Source organism: Apaloderma vittatum, unplaced genomic scaffold, assembly GCF_000703405.1.
Source record: "Apaloderma vittatum isolate BGI_N311 unplaced genomic scaffold, ASM70340v1 scaffold20227, whole genome shotgun sequence".
NCBI lineage: Eukaryota > Metazoa > Chordata > Aves > Trogoniformes > Trogonidae > Apaloderma > Apaloderma vittatum.
In genome coordinates, this window is record NW_009728084.1 from 17,117 (window position 1) to 36,794 (window position 19,678).

At 38.0% G+C, this 19,678-nt stretch overlaps 1 protein-coding gene across 1 annotated transcript; it reads left to right on the forward strand.

Moving 5' to 3' along the window:
* Positions 1-774: 774 nt before the first annotated feature.
* ELOVL4 (ELOVL fatty acid elongase 4) lies at positions 775-13,830 on the forward strand. Its single transcript, XM_009873961.1, has 5 exons — positions 775-987; positions 3,469-3,549; positions 10,104-10,275; positions 12,291-12,418; positions 12,922-13,830. The coding sequence occupies exons 1-5, from the start codon at positions 826-828 to the stop codon at positions 13,195-13,197; spliced, it is 819 nt and encodes a 272-aa protein (XP_009872263.1). The 5' UTR covers positions 775-825; the 3' UTR covers positions 13,198-13,830.
* The last annotated feature ends 5,848 nt before the right edge of the window (positions 13,831-19,678 follow it).

Here is a 19,678-nt window from a genome sequence, read left to right on the forward strand (position 1 = left end):
CTGTAGCAGAGCCATCTTCTAATCCTAGATGTCACTGGTTCATCAGGCTAAGAATGATTTTTTTGATACAGATCAAGAACTTTATATAGCGTATTCTGGGCCTTAGAATATGTGTAACTCTGGATTCCATGAGTGGCTAAAGGAGACTGTAAATGAAACCTTTGTCTTCCATATGGTGGCATAGATTACTCTAGCTAGACACATCCTTTTCAACTCTTTTAAATAGTTTTTTTCCAATAATGTTGTTAGTATTCTGTCTGTGACGTATGAGACTGACCTACATCAAATCGCAAAGGTACTTGGATAGCATCATACAACCTATATAAAACTAATTAGAGGCTTCTTAGTGCCTAATTTTAAAGTAATAAAAGCTATTAATTTTATCAGTATTTTGCCAAATTTGTGTACCTTTCAGTTGCATTAGTGTTGAATATTTGCTTACGTTGGTGCTGCAGTCACTGTTAATCATAAGCAAAACTTTTGGGGGGGGATTAGTGGGTTGGATTGGGTTTGGGCTCACGTGATTCTGTTTGCTTTATTGTTTTGGATTGTAGAATTGGACAGTGGAACTTGCATGACATAATGATTCTCTGTGTGAGGTAATGTGATATAGTGGTGAGGGTTTTTTAACTATTTTCTGTAACTTTCCTAGAAAGTATGAGTGTATTGTGCTTCTACTATCTGATGCAGCTATTTCAGGAGAGAATAATACTTAACAAATACAATGCTTAAAATGATGCTGAAGTATATTTTGTTCAGACCTTGTTGACTCCTTCTATTTTGCTTCACCTCCCCCCAGACAAACGTGTTGATGATTGGCCCTTGATGCAGTCTCCATTTCCAACACTGACTATAAGCACTATTTATCTCCTCACTGTCTGGCTGGGCCCCAAATGGATGAAGACAAGAGAGCCCTTCCAGTTACGTTTCCTGTTGGTTGTTTACAACTTTGGAATGGTTCTACTCAACTTCTTCATTTTCAAAGAGGTGTGTATGCTCTCTTACAGGAGGGAATTCCTATTTAAGTCTGAGAGTGTCTACAGATTGCAACATATTCATGGTGTCTCTTGAGGGTGAATGTTTTGCACAGACTTTAAAGCTGAGTTTGCCTTTTTATGTGAGTATTTCTGCAGCTAGGTGCATTCTATTTGAGAATAAATACACTGAGTCTGTAGGAGAATATAGCTTATGCTAGGGTGTAGTTTACACTGCTGTGTCTTTGCTTATGCAGATTGAGAGTCATCTTCCTGGAAGACCTCAGATCATAAATTTGCAAAGTCTATTTCCCGATGTAAGCACATAAACAGAGCAGTTAAAATTAATTAAAACATTACAGAACTCTTTTTCTGTTTGATCTGTTTTGTACTTCTGTCAGGAAAGCATGGCATATCTGATGATGATCTGCATATTGACCCTTCCCCAGAGCTTCTAAAATAAAATCATTAACTGATTTCAGCCTTTTTTAAAGATGTGGTTCAGTAAAATTTTAACCATCACACCTCAGTTGTCAATTTGTCTAAATTGTTTTCTTGCACTATTCAAGTAAGTAATAAAGTACTACAGGTACAACAGAGTGTAATGCTGATGCCCAAGGATGGTTGTGGGAATGGATGAAATCCAATCATCTTGGCAGGTTAAAACTGAAACTCCTCTGAAACGAATTCTGCAGTGATTTTGCCATGTGTGTCTTTTTTACTTCTTATTTTCAATTAGTTTCTTTTATCCACAAGCTCAATTATACCAGACTTCTGGTTAATTAATTTTCAAAACTATGTTGCTTATAGGATAATACATGTGTTTATATGTCTTTTCTTGGTCTTGGAGATTGATAGAAGGAAAGTGTTTGAGTTGTTTCCTTTAACCAGACAACATCTGCCTCAATCTATTAAGAGGTTTACTAATACTGGTGTGCCACTGTTGTAATTCTCATGAGTAATATAATTGTTATGAGTAAAATGATACACAGTTTATATTTTGTGGATGACTGTGAAGTTTCCAGGTATTGCTGAGAACAGAATTTGAATGTGAAGTGCCTTCAAGTGTTATTTAAATATTCATCCTGACAGCAGAATGTATGTTCATCTGTGATAACTTACATTGAAATGGTAAGCCCAGAAAGCACTGCTAGATTGTCTAGTTCAAGACTCCTGTACGTTGGCCTCAAATTCAGATTCAAATTAGGAGCAAATTTTGCTTAGAATATGCAGAAGTCCCAGATGCATACATCCTATTTTACCACAAAATCTTGTATTTCTTATTCTGCTCTGAGGCAGTCTGGTGAAGTCAATTTACTGCCTTTTACCAAGTGAACCTTGGCCAAATTACTGAGTAGGTTGGTACAGACTGATTAGTTTTTTGTAATAGTGTAAACTCTTCCCTGGTCTTCTCTTCTATTATCAAATATGCTCCCCACTTTAACAGACATGTGCGGGAAATAAGTCCAGAGTTTCACGAGGTTTTATAGATTGGTTTTACCTGGGTAACGCTTGCCTCTGCATCTGACTGCACTTCTACCGCTGTGTGCAAGTTGAGGTGTACAAGTAAACTCAAGTTCAGTTTAAATAAGACGGAAATCAGGTTAGCAGTAAGATAGTCAGTGCTTACCCTTGTTTGTTTTGGAGATCTTTTTGTATCACTCTTCTTTACTTTTACAGCTCCCAATTTACAGGTTATATCTGCTCTACTGCTATCTCTTTTGATCCTTGACAGGGTGGCATTACCTGGCTTTAAACAATCTTGGATAAAACATTTATGAATGTCAAGATTAGAAGTATTACTTGAACCTTGTACAACTCTAGGCAAGTGTTCTTCTTTCCAGTGGGAACTTGCTCAAATATGAAGTTTTTATCCTCCTGTTCAAGTTATTGCAATGTGCTTTACTTGGAGTGGCACTACAGGAGCATTTAATGTGCTTAAGGCATTTCTGTTGGTATGAAATGTGAACTTTTCTTCATCCAGTTTCTGTCAATATGTTTGATGGGTGCTCAGCATTGGCTCTTTAGGTTTTGGTGTTTTTACTGGGTTTGATTAGTATACTGTTTTAAGAATAGTAAATCCAAATTATCTAATCTGTGTTTGAGAGTTCTCTCAAATCCATCATGGGAATAGTGTTTCTGTCATTCACAGTGAAAGTGCTTATTTTCTGAAGCTGGAGCCATCAGCTTTGGCTAGCTTAAGGTCATACTGGAATTCTTGCTAATTTGTACAGAGCTCTAATTATCAGGGCAGATATATGCAGGGAAAAATGAGTAATTTCTTTTTAATTTACAGGAAAAAAATAGATACTGTATAACAACAGGTTGTTAGAACTAAATATTGACTTTATTCAATCGTATTCTCAAGACTGATAAGGATATTTTAAGTATTTCCGTTCAGGTAAGCTTGATGTAGCAAGAAATTTGCTGTTAATTGTTGTGAACATGTTTTATGTAGCATCTTTCCCCTCATGTGTGACTTTAATATTTTCAGCTGTTTTTGTCATCAAGAGCTCGAGGATACAGCTATGTCTGCCAGTCTGTGGATTATTCAGATAATGTTTATGAAGTTAGGGTGAGTATTTCTTTTTTGTATTTGTATATTAAGGTGTGTAATATATAGCACTACACAATGGTTTAAATCTTGTCTGTAAATTGTTTTTCCAAAGTTCTGCTGTCAGCCATGAATGTATCCCGTTATGTTCTCACAGACTACTTCAAGTGTGACTACATTGCACATAGCAGGTTTAATCAAAGTGTATCAGTGTATTTGCATTAACTTTCTCTGACTGCTGCAAGGAAGGGCAGTCTTAAAGATACCATCCTTGGCTTCATCTGTGGTTATACAATCCAGGATAAACTTTGTATGTGTACTTTGGTTCTTAGACCTTGCTGACGTTTGTGATACCGGAGTAGCCACAGTAAAGGTGTAGTGTTTGAGCTAGATCAAAGCAAATAAGATTTGTCAGCGCATATTGTGGTTGCACTTCACTCCTACCAGTGAGGCAGCTTTTTGTCTCCTTTACCTGTGTTTGGCTTCGTGAAGTCTTGCTGGCTTCTGGCAAATGTATTATCAGTACATTTCATTGTAGAAGCTTAGATTTCAAATGTGTGTTTTTTGGAAAGCATTCAAATTAAAATGAAAGTGCAAGTGCCTCTTAATTTCTGTAGCGCTGTTGATTAGCTCATGTACTAAACCTTATCTTCCGGCAGAGCTGACACTTGCGAATCTCTCAGCTGTTCTTGCAATTTTCACCTACAGATTAGAACATGTTCCTGAAAATGTAATGGAAGTGTGTTGCAGTCTAAACACATTTAATATTTATAACACATTTGAGAAAATGTCTGTCTGCAAGGTGGCTGTTCATGGGTAACATTACTCAAAAGCTTGTGCATGTGGCAAAGGTGGCAATGAGAAGGGTAGGTGTGAATCTTACACCTTGTGTATAATAACTGATATATATATATATATATAGGGATACATTCTGATACTGCAGAACAACTCCACGTAGATTTTTATTTGCCTTATGGCATTCACCTATCTTTAACCATTGCCAGTGCTATGCACTCACTCTTTCAGTCACTAGAATACTTCTGTTAATAATGTTATTTAAATGCAAAACCTAGCCAAGTGTAACAAATGCTTGACAGGGTTTTTTTTTCAATAGATGAGAAAAATAGAATGCCCTTGTACTCAACTGGATGACACTGAGCACTAGGATGGCATGTATTGAAAGGATTTTTATATTAGCAAAATAAAAGATTTTTAGTATGCAAAAATCCTGTTTCATAGCCTCACTTTTAGGTGCACTTGTTTGTGGGAGGCTATGGAGAGGTCAGACCTGCTCAAAAGAATTATCTTCTGTTTGTTGTTTCATCGTATGATAATGCTTCGGTTCTTATAAGGGCAAAACGATGTGCACAATGGATTTATTGCATATAATACGTGCAGAAATGAAAGGCTGCTCTAGCAACATCTACTCTTTGGATTCCCTGACTTTTTAAGATTTTTTTGAAAATCGTGGTTTTGAATAAACTTTATTTCTAAAGTCTTCAGTTGTCACATGTTGAGTTAGCAACTAAGAGAGTTAATAAAGCAGGGAAAATTGAGTTCTTGGGTTGCTGCAACAGCTGCATAGTATGTTATCAGTCAAGACCCTTATCTTGGTTATTATCCGGCAGTTCTTTTGATTGAATTCTCAATTTAGGTAAATAAGTTGCAAGTACAAAATTACATTTTCCATGACTGTACTTTGTCTAACTAAAGAGTCTGGGATATACTTCTGGCCTCCTTTAGAGTGTATCGTGCTCTGCATTTAGAAGGTATATTTCTGGGGTTCGACACTGTAGAGATTCCTTTCACCATCATTTTTTGTAATATAAACCTGCAAAATCAATTTTAAGCGTAAGTAAATGGACTGCTTCTTTCAGTTTTGAGTTTAGAATTGATTAACCTTGTAGCACGTATCTCACACCCATTTAATAGATCTAGATGGTAAATGTCTAGTGTCTGATGGCACCCAGTTTTCTCTGAAGAGGAATGCTGCTTTACAATAGCAGAATTAATTTCAAATGTAGTAACTTTTATTCATAAGAGAATGAGTAAGTAAGTCTTGTCTTAGTCAGATAAAAGAGTCTGGGACTACCTCAAATGGAAAGAGCACTGAGCCCAGAAAACATTATGGAACAGCTTCATATATGACTTATGGAGCTTAGAAAGCTGGAACAAGCATTGAGAAATGTGAAACTAATTGTATGTGGTGTTCTAAATGGCAACGTAGAAGCCCTACCGCGTCCCCTTTTGGGGAATGTGCCACTATGATGCTACTGTGTAGTGGCCCCTTTTGACCAAAGGTTTTACTCAAACTGAGAGGTCAAGAAACCATCCTTTGTTCCTCAAGGGAGTACAGAGACCTGGTAAACACCTCCCAAAAGGTGGTGCCTGAGAATGTCTTTCCTCTCCAACTCACATATTGTGAAGACAGTAAGCCGATGGTGATTTCAAGGGAACAGTGTAAGGGCATGTGGTGGCACTACCCCTCTGTAGGCTAGCCACACCAGTGATCACAGACCTCTCTAAGTCAGACATAACCACTTTGTTTGGCCACTGTTAAATGGGATGTTCTTCAATGAATTTACCTGGACTTTTTCTCTGACTTTAGCAAGTTTCTGGCTTTCACTGACAATTAATTTGATAGGTAGTTTACACGTAGTATGAAGCTGGTCCTTCTGCTTACTGTTTTGAACCTACCTACACCTGTTAATCTCATCCAGGCTCCCCTGACTGTTGTTCTGCAAGAAGCAACAGATGACTGGAACAAGCAGGGATAGAAATTAGATTCCACAGTTGCAGAAATATTTGTAGAAATAAACTCCTTTCTAAAAGACTTATCTTCTGGGTGGAGTAAGTAGCCACCTTACTGACTACTGGCAGGAAGTCGAGGAGTGTGTTTTGTAATTAGTTATACAAAAAAATAAAATGATTCTTAGTAGACAAGAGAGAAAAGGAGGAAGAAATTGTCAAGAAAGGATTTTGAAGGAGCTATAGTTGCATCTTGGAAAAACTTTTCTGGTCATAATTTAGTTGTCAAAATAATAAACATAAAGGGCTGAGCTGATTAGTCGTAGTCCTTTGAAAGCTCCAGTATTTGGCGTAAACAATTTCCTAATGCTGTCTAATTTAAGGCATGCAAGTCGCTGTGAATATTCACTTTTTCCCTCTGCTTACATCAGCATTTCGGAAGAGAATTTGGGGCTGTGTGAATTAGTTTTAAGTGAACTAGTTTAAGTGTGCTGATTGTAATAATTTTCAAGGTGAGCTATGGTTGTCTTCTGTATTGTAATTGCAATCTACATTAGAAGCATAGAAGAAATGTTTGTATTTATGTCTAGAACTTGTATAGTTTCTACTTAGAAAATAATAATTAATAATAATTGACTTTGAACTTCTGTGGAAAGGAAATTTGACTTAACAACATAGACTTTGTGGCCTTGTAAACAAAATTCTGTAACTGAAGCAGAGGAAAGAGTTCTCTTTAAAAGTCACCTTATTTTTTTCATGTTACCGTTACCATCAAAGTACCTGTCCCTTCAAATACCTTAATGGATAACCATCTCCAACTTGAAATGAGGAAGGAGAGTGCAGAAACAGAGACCCATGTTAAAACAGCCTTCAGTTCAAAAACCCTGCAGCAGGCAGAGGTCATGGGATTGGACCTCTTGTTGACCCCCTTAATCCTGGGCTGTAATGTAATCTTTCCCTGCCATCTGGTGTTTTAACAGACTTAGATTGGGGCATATGAAAATTGTCAGAAGAGGTATGTTTGTGACTAGTATTCTTCATTTCAGGAATATGCTTTTTTAATATGTATTTTCTTCTAAGCTAAATCTTCCTTTCATGCTGTGTCCAAAGAAAGGCTATAGTGTCCTAGGCCCTAGATTCTGATGCTTTGCAGAAGTTTAATAGTAGCCATCTGCTTCTGACATAGCTTACATATCAGTGTATTGTTCTTTTTTTTTCTGCATCTATAAGCTACTGATCAAAACATCTGTTTGAGTTATTTGGAGCACCGAACCAGATCATCAGTACATGAAACCTATCAGGTTTGAGAATAATTGGTAGTAAAATTTGTTGATAGGAAGAGAGCAAAAGAGCTGTAAGGTAAAAAACTCTACAGGAAGACAAAAGTGAGCAGGCATAATCCTGCAAAGACATGGACACTTTTTTCTTCTTGAGTGATGGGAAGCATTTTGATCAAAAGGAGTCGATTATGGTTTGTAATTGCTTTCTCTGCAGGGGAGGTGGAATTCAAAAGAAGGGGAATGTGGTGTGTTAACTGACTTGTCCAGGAGCCTATGGTGAACTTGTGGCATCTTGGGCATAAAACAAAAGATTTTTTGTTGGATTTTAATTCTGTTACATTTTGCCCTATGTCATACAGTAAATCAGCTACTTATTATTATACTGTTTCTTTAACAGAGTGCCCATCAGCTTTGTAAGAGATTTTGTGACAGTTTGCTTGTAACTAGCTTATTGATTCTTTAAAAGTTTCTCAGAAGGAGGGACCTCCAAAAAGCAGGAGTATTGTAGAGCTGGCTTGTCCTTTTATGGGTACAGACCAAAGTGTTTGTTGTTAACTCATGAGTTGAAAAGATGCTTATCTTAATTTATTTAAGAGATGCAGCTTTAGCAAAGATCTGTAGAAGATGCTGGACTGTTATGCTAATCCATGGGTGTGAGACAAAGCCTTGATGTGGGTGTTATTAAAAATCTGACTACCTGTCCCAGAGGCAGAACTGTACTGAATATTGAGCAACATATATGTAATATATATTGATGGTTCTTATTGCTTACCTGTGTATCTGGGAACGCCAAGGTCTGTGGGAGTCACTTTTCTGTCATTAAGCCTCTCTCCAGCTTTGACAGATATTAGTATCTTCTTAAATATAATTGTCAAAATCTGCCTTCTCTTCCCTGAGACCTGTAGTAGGCTAAATCACATCCAGAGCATGAGAAGGGTATTCATTAATGGATGCATAAAATCTGCAGTTTGGCAACAGTAAGTTGTGCAGTTCCTTTGGGAAGCTGCAGAGTCTGCAATGCAGATCTGCAGCATTCTTCTGCTCCCTTCCTGCTTTCTTTGCTTCTGCTGTAATCTCTCCTAGCAAAGCAAATCTGAAACATGTCTTTGCAGTAAGCACTATTCTACAGAGAAGAACTTCTATAAATGAGGTTTTAGTTTATAACCTGTGTTGTGGCTGTTGTTAGGTTAATTTTACTGTACTGATGATGTGTTGCTGCAATGCTCCTTTTCCGCCAGTTTGGCAAGATGGAGGAGAACACTCTGCAGGGCTTTAGCATTGCTCTGAAGTCTCATTCTCCTGATTCTCCTTTCTCTCACTTGTCTAACAGTATGTCTGTATTTGAAAAGGGAAGCTACTGCTGCCCTAAGTTTTTCTCTTCTCTCTCCCCTGGGAACTAAGGGGGTGGTGGGGTTATTTCACACCATGTTAAGGTAAGAAAGTCTCATTTGCCATCAGACGAGTCTTGAAAGACCAGGTAAACTTCTTACAAATAGGTATGTTGTGACATTGCCTGCTCTCCTTGCTGTTGGTGCCATTTCCAACTTTTTTTTTTTTTTTCCATTCTCTGTGTGAGTCACCATCTGGGATATGTTCTGGTCCCACCCTTGCATAACAAGCTAGTTGACTTACGATGCCAGGATCTAGACTTGTTGCTATGCTTTGGTATCTGGAAGGGAGTCCCACCACCACCATACCCCCATATCATAGTATTAGCAAATTGCTACACATGGCTTCTGGGCTGTACCTGGTACAACAGTATCTCAACTGCAGCAGGAAGCCGTGTTTATGTTGCATCTTGGGCAAGACTCACTGTGATGGGTGGATTAGAAAAAGAATTTTGGGTGTGTAGCACTGCTCTATTGAGTAGATGGGTTATATTCTTGCAACTCGTGTGGCTGTCCTGGTCTCATTTCTTCTATTGCCTGAGTGGCACAGGGCCTGTGCTGCTTTCCAGAGAGGGTTACTAGGCAGACCAGAAGAAGCTGAGAGGAATATTGCTCTAAGGGATATGAAATCAGTACCTCAGCTAGCTTGCAAGAGTGATTTGTTATCTTCCAACCCATATGCCTGTGGTACTGAAAGAATTTTATATAAGATTTCAACCTTTGAAGCTTTGTTACATCATCATGTTTCTACTTTGTTGTTCTGACCACATCGAAGTGTTGCCTCATTAGGACAGGAAGCCCTGTGGTAGCCTTCTCCCACAAACCTTAGGATGGAGAATGAGGACACAAACTCCCTATGTTTGGTTGGTAATCTGTTCAGAGATGGCAAAGCTTTTAATATTATGTTAACTCTTTTTCATGGTTGTGATTTGTGAGCAGTTGATTCAGAATAATGCTTCTATGTCCAGAATAGATGAATAGAGTGTTGATGTTGGTGTTGTTCTCTCACTGTCAGATGTTTGATGACTCCGTCTCAACATTTACCAGGATTTGGGGAAGGAAGAGATAACCTTCTCTTGCTCCAGATAGCTGGAGACAATTTTACTGCATTCAGTTTGGAATCACTAAAGTTTCTGTGTTGTCTTTTTTTTATTTGCAGATAGCTGCTGCTTTATGGTGGTATTATGTCTCTAAAGGAATTGAATATTTGGATACAGTATTCTTCATCCTGAGGAAGAAATTTAACCAAATTAGTTTCCTTCATGTCTATCACCATTTCACCATGTTCACCTTGTGGTGGATTGGTATTAAGTGGGTTGCAGGTGGACAAGGTGAGTTTGCTTCTACCCTTTTGACTGGATACAAAGGAGAGTTATTATTGTTTGGGAGTAATGGAAAAAAGTTTTTATAGACTTAACATTAGTATACAAGACTGATTAAAGGACACTGAAGCAGTGCAGTATCTCTAATGGGCACAGTTTTCCTCTGTGGGAAATGTGGGGGAGGAAAAGATAACAGGACAATAATCTAATGAATTGCAAAACTTTTTTCCTTCCCTCATGGGTATCAATTGCAAGCCTGAAATTCTGTCTTCAAAATTATACTTGTTCTGTAAGAAACAGAAAGGTGAATGTGTCTTGCTTAACTTTAATGTTTGCAGATATAGAGAATCACAAAGTCTAATTACAGGCCACAATCTGTGTCCAAATGTAATGAAGTTAATGGAGATATTATTCTGGCATTGGATTTGAGTTTAGGCCTTCCTTTCTTTTTGATAAAGAGGCATGTAAAAAATTCTGAAACCTTCCCTTGAAGGTGAGCCAATGAATCTGTCAATTAACTTTTAAAACCTACTCATAATGACACAAGTCCATAATTCATTATGAGCTTTTTTTTTCCTTTCTTCCTTTCTAAAGCCCCCATCAAATAATTCTATTCCATTGTATCTACCACACCCTCCCTTGCCTGCATTGTACCATTGTTCCTGTTATTTTGCCTTGTCTCTCTTAAATTATAAGCTCTACAGAGCTGAGGGTTCAGGGAAATACCCTGTTTTGTTTGTAATGTGCTTTGTGGGCTTAAGATACTGAATTTATAGTAAACACCACACCAAACTAATATTTGGGAGTTTTTGTCAAACCACACTAATACTTAGCATGTGGGGGGTTTATGCTCTCATTTATTCTATGCATCTTGTACTGAGCTGTTACTTATAATCAGAGGAGGGAATATTTAAAAGAAGTATCTATGACTATCCTTGAACTTCTCCCAGGTAAACTGCATGATGCAGGTACTGAGCCAGATCGTTATTGGCTACTGTGCCATAAAATAAATTTATTGGAGACCAGGTGCCTACTTATAGTCTTACTTAGAATTCCCGGGATATCTCAAAATGCCCTCTCTCTTGTTGCCTTTTCAGACTTCTCGTGCTAAGTATCAGCAGTTGTCAGTACAACAGTTGCAACTACTCCCAAGTTTTTATCAAGTTTTGGCGTTCTTGTGCTGCTGCTTAGTTTCTAGCCCCTATGAAGGGAAAAGCAACAGTTGTTCTTCTGCATTTATGTAGAGCTACTGTATAAATGTGAATAGATCTACGTTCTTCTGTTTTCTAGTTGATAGCACATTGCTTACATAGACAGATCTATTATAAACTAGACCCTATTATAACTGAGTCTAGACCACGTAGGCATCTGAGCTGTGTGATGTCAGCAGCTATTGCCTGTATTACCCTAATCTTATACATTAGAGCCTTTTTGAGCCTTTCTGATAGTGTAAGAATACTTTAGCAAGATAGAATTTGTTCTCTTAAAGTAGCTGCTGATCTTGACGGAGCAAGGAGATCTCAATGAAAATGAGAGCTGTTGTCTTTGTTTCCGGCACAGATTGTTCTGGAAGAAGTTATACTATATGTTTATGTATTTCAAAATACTGGATGTTTTGTGTCCTAAATAAGGAAACTAAAGATGAGCAATCTAGACAAACTCATTTGGCAGTGCCCTTAAACCTCTTATAAAGACAAGTGAAGTTTTGCATTGTATGATTTTTTTGGCATATTTAATCAGACTTCCACGTGAATTTCTTGACTTCTTACTGAGAACTGAATGTTGTGCATTTAAATACAGTTTAAAAGATTTAAGTTTAGAACTCATACTTTATCATTTACACTGCCAAGTACAGCTTTTAATATTCGTGTCAGCACGTGTTGGCAGTCAGGACTATGGTATACTATTATTTCAAAGATGGAGTCCTGGCATATCCTTGCACTTCATAATTTTTTGCTATCGCATGAATAATACTAGAAAATTTTCAAAATTACGTGACAATTTTTCCTTCTGTTCCTGGACAGCTTTTTTTGGAGCTCAGATGAACTCGTTTATTCATGTCATTATGTACATGTATTATGGATTAGCTGCCTGTGGCCCTAAATTTCAGAAATACCTGTGGTGGAAACGATACTTGACCATATTGCAATTGGTAAGTAAGATTTCTCACTTTATCTCAGAAGGTGCTGCCTCTGAGGGGATTTGCATTTGCAGAACATTGGAACAAATGCTGCTCCTCCCTAAAGTTTTTAGCTGATACTCACAGCTCAAGTTAGAATACTTCCTAGAGGTGGAATTACTTATTTAATTTCTCAATAAACGTGCAGCACAGGTAAGAGATATGTGAGTGAAGTCTGATACCACTTGACTGGTTGTTCCAACTGAATTGCAAAAACCTCTTCAGAAAGGAGTAGTCTGGATGTCTTAATGTCTTCTCACTTTCCTATTTTTGAAAACTGGTACCAGCTACCGCAATCAAGGTGATGTCCCTGGTCAAGCATATGTGCGCATGTGTGATGTAACAGCCAAATATGGCTTCTCTACCACCTCCCGATTTAGCAGTTTTTAATATCGTAATGCGTCGGTATACGTTGATGCAGTCAGACCTACAGAATATATCCGGACTTGTTTGATTCTATATTTTCTGTCTTTCAGGTGCAGTTCCACGTGACTATTGGCCACACAGCCTTGTCTATTTATATTGATTGTCCTTTCCCTAAATGGATGCACTGGGGTGTAATTTTCTATGCTATCACCTTCATTTTCCTGTTTGGTAACTTCTACTATCGGACATATAAGCTGCCCAAAGAACCAGTAAAGAACGGCAAAATAGCAAATGGTGCTGTTGCAAATGGAGTAAGCAAACCAGAAAATAATGCAGTGTTGGAAAATGGAAAAAAGCAGAAAAAGGGAAAAGCAAAAGGAGAGTAACTTGATCCAGGCCTTAACCATTGTTGGCAGTGAGGAACCTCCAGTTTGGTTTATAAAAGGAAGAAAAAAAACACTATCTGTACCAATTAACCTTAGGTTACTGAAGAGCTAGAACACAGATATTTTCATTATTTATGAAGATTGTTTTAAGAACAACACTAAAATTGAATTTCTATTGTAATTATGTAATTATCATGCATATGGTCTCTGTGTAAACTTGTAGACTGCTGGTGTTGGTGAATGTAAGGAAGAATTGCAGTTGATTCCATGTTTAGCAGTCCAGAAGTTAATACTACCATTGATACAGGCAGTTTTGTTGGCACCCACATTTCTTTGGGGAGGGAGGGGAAGGAAGTAGCATTTGGAAACTTGTGTTTTCTTTCCAGAAAATCATTAAATTTAAAATTCTGACGTATTATCTAATCAGAATGCGCAACTTTTCTTGTCTTGTTGGAGACTATCTTCAGACACATTATTATGTTTATGTGCTGTCAGAACAGTGTTTGACTTTTCAGACATTACTTGATTTAACTGAGTGTCTGTTACAGGTGTTTTGTTTTTCTCTTGTGTGGAAATATACCTACCTCTTCATCTGCTGAAAAGAATATTGAGCATTAAATAACTGGTTTCTGAGATATGGAGTTCTTTAATATAAATATCTGTTAATACTAATTCAAGAGAAGATATGATTTCTTGTGGAAGTAAAAGGGATTTTTGGTGATATTTTCTGGCCAAGTCATCAATAACATTTTTCAATGTAAACCTAAATTGTGGAGTGGTATTTTTAGTATAGCTAAGTGAAGCAAACATTTTAAGAATATATAAATATGAAACAACACATGGGTTGAAGCAAGCAGTAGAAGTACACCTGCTGCTTGTTGTCTGTGAACTGCAATAAACCTATGGTGCTGACTGATACTGAAAACAGGAAGGTAACGTTATGGTGGAGAGAAAGTAACAATATGTAATCCCATTTAGAAATGCTCTGCGTATGGGTAGTCTTGCTAACTACAAGACAGTCACTATTGGGAGAGAGAATTCGGTTAAAAAGTGCTAAGTACTAGAAACATTAAATGTCAAAAATGCTGCTGCTGCTTGATACCCATCAAAACTGTTTGTTTAGACATTTGCTAATAGTCACGCCACCATTTTAATGTGAATGTTAGAGGTGGGCTTTGGAAACTCTATTCCCCAGATACTCTCACCTCTTTTCAACCTGATCGATGAAGTGATTCTGGTAAAAATTTTTTAGTCAAAACTGCTAAAATAAGTAGAAGTCTTTTAGATGATTTTTCATTTTGCGTGATACATTAACAGATTTCTTACTGCTCCTTTTGTGGAGAAAATACAGAAAGAGTTATTCCCCTTCCAAATAATGTGATTACTAAGAGAGATGTTTTGAGGTGCTCAGCATGCAAAGAGTATGAGATGGGTGGAATTAGAATCCATATCCTGAACTCCCATGCTCCTTGCTCATCACTGCAAGAGCTGCAATTGTTGCTGTCTAATTGCATTCCTCCCAAGTATGGTCAAAAACATATTCATAGTTAGTGACAAAGTTGTATCTGGCAAGTGACACCATTGTTGCGCGGAAAAAAGTACATGGAGCTGTAGGTGTAAAGTGTGTGACACGTTTAATAGTTTTTGCATCTTCATTATCCATTTGTCTGTTCGTAACATGCAAACAGGTCACATCTTCAGTGTCTCAGGTTTGTCTCTTGACTCTGTACTAAAAGCTGCTTAAACTAAAAAACAGGTTCTAGGCAAAAAAAAAATGCTGGATACAGTCTGTTGTATTCAGCAATAATTCCTAATTGCTGGAGCTGATTCAGCTGGAAGGTAGTTCATCCATAATCTCCAGCACTGGGGATTTTTTGGCAGAATATAGGAATATGAAAAAATGCCTGTGCTGAACTGTAATGCATGTGATCATTGGGGGCTGGTTAGCTCAGTCAGTGCTGGTAACTCAGTCAGGTGCTGGTAACACCAAGATTGCGGATTCGATTCCCGTTCAGTCCCCATGTGTTGCCTGATCTAGTTGAAAGGCGTCCCTGCCCATGACAGGGAGGTTGGATTAAAATGATCTCTAAGGTCCCTTCCAGCCTAGGCCCTTCTACGATTCTGTTATTAAGTTTCCTGTCTGTTTTGTCTTGTGATTCTTCCAGCCTCTGTACTGATGCTTTTTGCATTTGCGTAAGTCTTATGTATTTATGTAATGTGGCAATGGGAAACGGGATGATGATGTACCCTTCCTTCTTGGACAAATGCCACTACCCTTAACCAAGCCAAAATGCTGGCTGGTTGGGTAACTTTGGAACGGCTACAGGAGCAAATAACTACAAACCAAGCTAGCAGATTTACAGCACACCTGCTACTCCAAGGTAATGGCTGGTGTGAATACACTTACCCAACTGTAAATTCAAGGTAGCTTACCCTGCTTTGATTAAAGGGTAATTTTTTTCGATGTGCCATGGGATGTGGGCAGCTAACTTGCAAATCTGTATCATTCTTTGTTTTGTGTTAAATTGGTTATTTGCTCTGTCTTTCTTTTGGTAAGCCAGATCAGATAAACTGATACTTTTCATGTGATCTAGCTCTGAAAGAGCATACTGAGAAGTATTCTAGTACAGGTTCAATTATGTCTTTGCTACACTTTGTAAAGGAAGAATTATGTCTTGCATGTTGGCAAATATTTAAAGAACTGGAAGTCAAATCTTCTCTCCCCTCATCATGCATGGAAGCTGCTTAAAGTTGATAACAACTTGAACCTTACTGGCAGAACTTGAGTAGAATCCTACCCTCGAACTCTGGGGCACTTGGTGACTTTTAAGAAAAAAAAATAAACAGTATGTTGTGAGAATGTTTGCATACAGACATGTCATATTGTCTGATAAAATGGGTACAACCAGTCTGAGATTGACATTCCATGGGCCAAAAAAAAAAATCGGTTACTAAATTGTGGGAACACTGCTGTTGTGAATCCATTTTCTGCAATACGGCTTTCCTAGTTCTATTTATGGTATATTTGATTGTTCTTGTGACTTGAGTCCCATTATGATCTTGAATATAATGGCCTTATTAAATGTGCATTTTTGTAGGCATGGTCTTGAGTGCAATACTTCTGTTTCTGACTATGCAGCCAGACTCACAGAATACAGGGCTGAACTTGTACAGCTTTTTATTTTTCAAAATTTGAGGCAATGATGCACACATGAGATACTGCCAGATTCATTAGTCATCATTGAGTCCAAGGCACCTCAGAATTTTGCCATGGAAGTAATAGAATATATGTATAAATGTATTTTCTATGTGCAGAACTGAAATTTAAATTATAAAATATACTTTGCATGGTATTCTTTTTATTTATTTTTTTAATACTTCCAATTTATTTAAAAGCAAAATTCAAACCATTTGAAACTTATATTTTTGCCAATGAGAGATATTTTTTTTCTAACAGCTCTGAAGCTCTTGGACCAGAGTCTCATAATTATTTGATGCCATATAAGTGATACAATTTGATTTAGCCTCATCTTTAGCAGTGGCAGTTGTTGGATTCTTTTAGCACTTTGTCAGCATAAAATAAATACAAATTATCTATATATGTATGTGACTTTATATATATGTACACATGCATAGTGTATGTGTGTGTGTATATATATATGTATGGGTTCTTAGCAGGTTTTTTCAATATGTGAAATAAATTATGTTTCTTTAATGTGAAGTTGGCAGGAACTAATAGAACAATTCCTGCAGCTCAAGCAGTAAAATTAAGCCATTTTCATTAATCCATAGATCCAGAGTCATTTTAGGCATAGGATAGCAGACAGGCTAGAGTCGCTTCTCCTTGTGTAATAAATATTTTGAGGCATCAGTTGTAGATTTTGAGGGCAGGGACCTCAACTCAGAGGAGCTGAGAAATTATCTTGTTTTATAGTAGTGATCATTTTAGGAAACAGTAGGAATAACTTGTTCCAGGTAAGTCTTTGATGTCATTGCAATCAAATTCTCTGTTTAACAAAACATTTAATGAATAAATAAATATGTCTCTGTAGGTTCAAAGGTGTTATATGACTATTAACTACTTCCAACTCCAGATTAGGAGAGAAAGATGAAGGCAAAATGAAAATGCTGCACTTTTTTTTTCTTTTTTTAGGTTAACCTTAGGGCGTATTTCTTCAGAGTAAGCACTTGAGCTCCTGTACTGGGGAGGCAGGTAGGAAAGGAGTAAATAGCTCTTGTGCTAAAAGGTCTCACTTCTAAAATAGCTGATGAGCACACTTGCTATCTCTTAAAAATTTGAGAAAATTGTTAGTGGTGCATCAAGATAAACCTTGAATGAAGGTAGTGCGGGATGAGAGTCATAATGTTTAAATAGGTGTTTAAAATTAGATCTGTTTCAGTTAAAATTGAAGAGAATGGGGAGCTTATTAAGTAGCTGGATAGTCCATTTATGTTGGTTAGAAGCACAGACTAATCCAATTTGACACCTAAAGCAAGTCACCCATATGATGTATCATTGCATTGCAGTCTGATGAGTTGGCCTCTTTGCTCATGCAAGCAGTAGGAGCTCTGTGGAAATCAGTGGGGTGGTTCCCCTTTACCTCAGCAGAGTACATTTAACCCTAAAGAACAGAGGAAACGCTTTCTGCCAATGTCCCATGAGGATGAGGGAAATGTGTGGTTCAGGATGCTGCTTTTGCATAAGGTGTTCATGCTTTTGTAAACAATGAAAATAAACATTACTTTTTTCATGCTGTTTGAGTTTGGTTTTATACATTCTGCAGAATATTCTGTGTCCCATCTTGCTTTGAGATGCCCGCTGCTTTTAATTTTGCACAGGTTGTGTTGATGTAATCTTACATAGCCCAGAAGCTTGAGAAAAACATTTTTGTGCCACATCCTCCCATTTTCAGGTAATGGAGGCTTTCTAATTTTGGATATTGCTGTAAAATGGTAGTCTAGTGGCTTTGAAGTGACCCTTAGCGAATTGACTGATAACAGGATGTCCACTTAAACAAGGAACAAATCTCTTGGAATGTATTCTGACTGTACAGAACATGTACTGGCATCAGGTTTGGCCCAAATGCCATCTCAAGGCTGGGATAAACTGAAAGTGTCGGATGGAGTTGGCCTTTGCTTCTCTCCCAGTATGGCTCCTGCCTTGGCAGGAGAGAGAGGGAAGAATCAGCAAAGTGAAAAATGGATGTAAAGCCTGAATATAATGGTTATAGCTAAGAAACCTTCTTGATCAACCTTCCTGTTTTAAGAAGGTGGCAGCAAGAGACTGCACACCGTACTCAAGGCTCCAAGTTGTTTGATCTTGGAAGTATTAACAATTAGGAATACAATTAGCCACGTGGTTTAGTTTTTACTGGACGCTGCATTGTGTTAACGTGGGCTCTCTCATCCTGGAGAATCTGGAGCACTTTTGGCAGTAGGTGTAATTCACAGTTACATGTTGCTGTGTACTGTAAGTTCCTTCATAGCTAGTCCACCAGGTATGATGTCTGTAATCAACCTTATAATACTGAGTTGCACCCGTGTTACGCTCCTGGCTCTTAAGTGCAAATAGCTGATCTGGATGTCAGGTAGTAGAGAATCAGGTCTGCCATCATAGCAAAATATGGTGTGGTCAATTATCTCTTGCATAATTCACAGCTGTTGCTTCACTCCATTGCTTACACCATGCCTGGAATGAGAAAATATACTAAACAGGATTTGTCCCTTAGATGATTACCAGATGCTGGTAGTAGGCACTTTGTCAAGGTGTCTTTTCCATAGTACTTATTCCTTAGCAGTGACTTTCTGCTGTGACTTTTACAACTGGACTTGCCTATCCCACATCGGCTTTTTTAGCCATCAGCGCACTTTTAGCAAGTGTGGGTAGAGCCCTTCCCATGTCTTTGTTCATGTAGCCCAGCCATGATTCCTTAGCAGTAATTAAAAATAAGCGTATGTGATCTAGTTAGATTCATCAGATCAGCGGACAGAATAGGCTGGATCCTCTGTTTTTCATTTTTGGTCTTCTTTATTGTATCACTTGCTGCTTAATGGCTAGGAGATTGAGGATTGGGGAATGGTTCTGTTACCTGTTTGCTTGCTCAGCTCAAAGCACTGGAGCTGCCACAAGGCAGCGGGTGAACGCGGGCTCTAGTTTCCGAGGCAAACGAAGCATGTACTCAGGGACAGGTTTGAAGGCAGTACTTTCTACGGACTAGTGCCTTTCAATGTCTTTTTATGCTCGAGGCTTCTAGATAGCCTAATGAATGCACACACACTTTGCTATCAATTGCCTGATACATCAGGGGCATCGCATTGGACTTAATTACAAAGATGTTTATTGATGAGCAAGATACAGCTCTTCTGATCATGGCGGTGCCAGTAGTCCATGGCGCAGTTAGTGTGTGCTGGTCTGACAGCGTTCAGCCAGTGCTGGCGGTTTGTGCCAGAACACCGTACAGGCAGTACAGCTTTGAGGGGA

Coding starts and splice junctions, on each gene's coding strand:
- ELOVL4 (XM_009873961.1), top strand. CDS start 826: ATGCAGTCTCCATTTCCAACACTGACTATAAGCACTATTTATCTCCTC. Junction 3,550..10,103: donor ATAATGTTTATGAAGTTAGG/GTGAGTATTTCT, acceptor TTTTATTTGCAG/ATAGCTGCTGCTTTATGGTG. Junction 10,276..12,290: donor GTGGGTTGCAGGTGGACAAG/GTGAGTTTGCTT, acceptor GTTCCTGGACAG/CTTTTTTTGGAGCTCAGATG.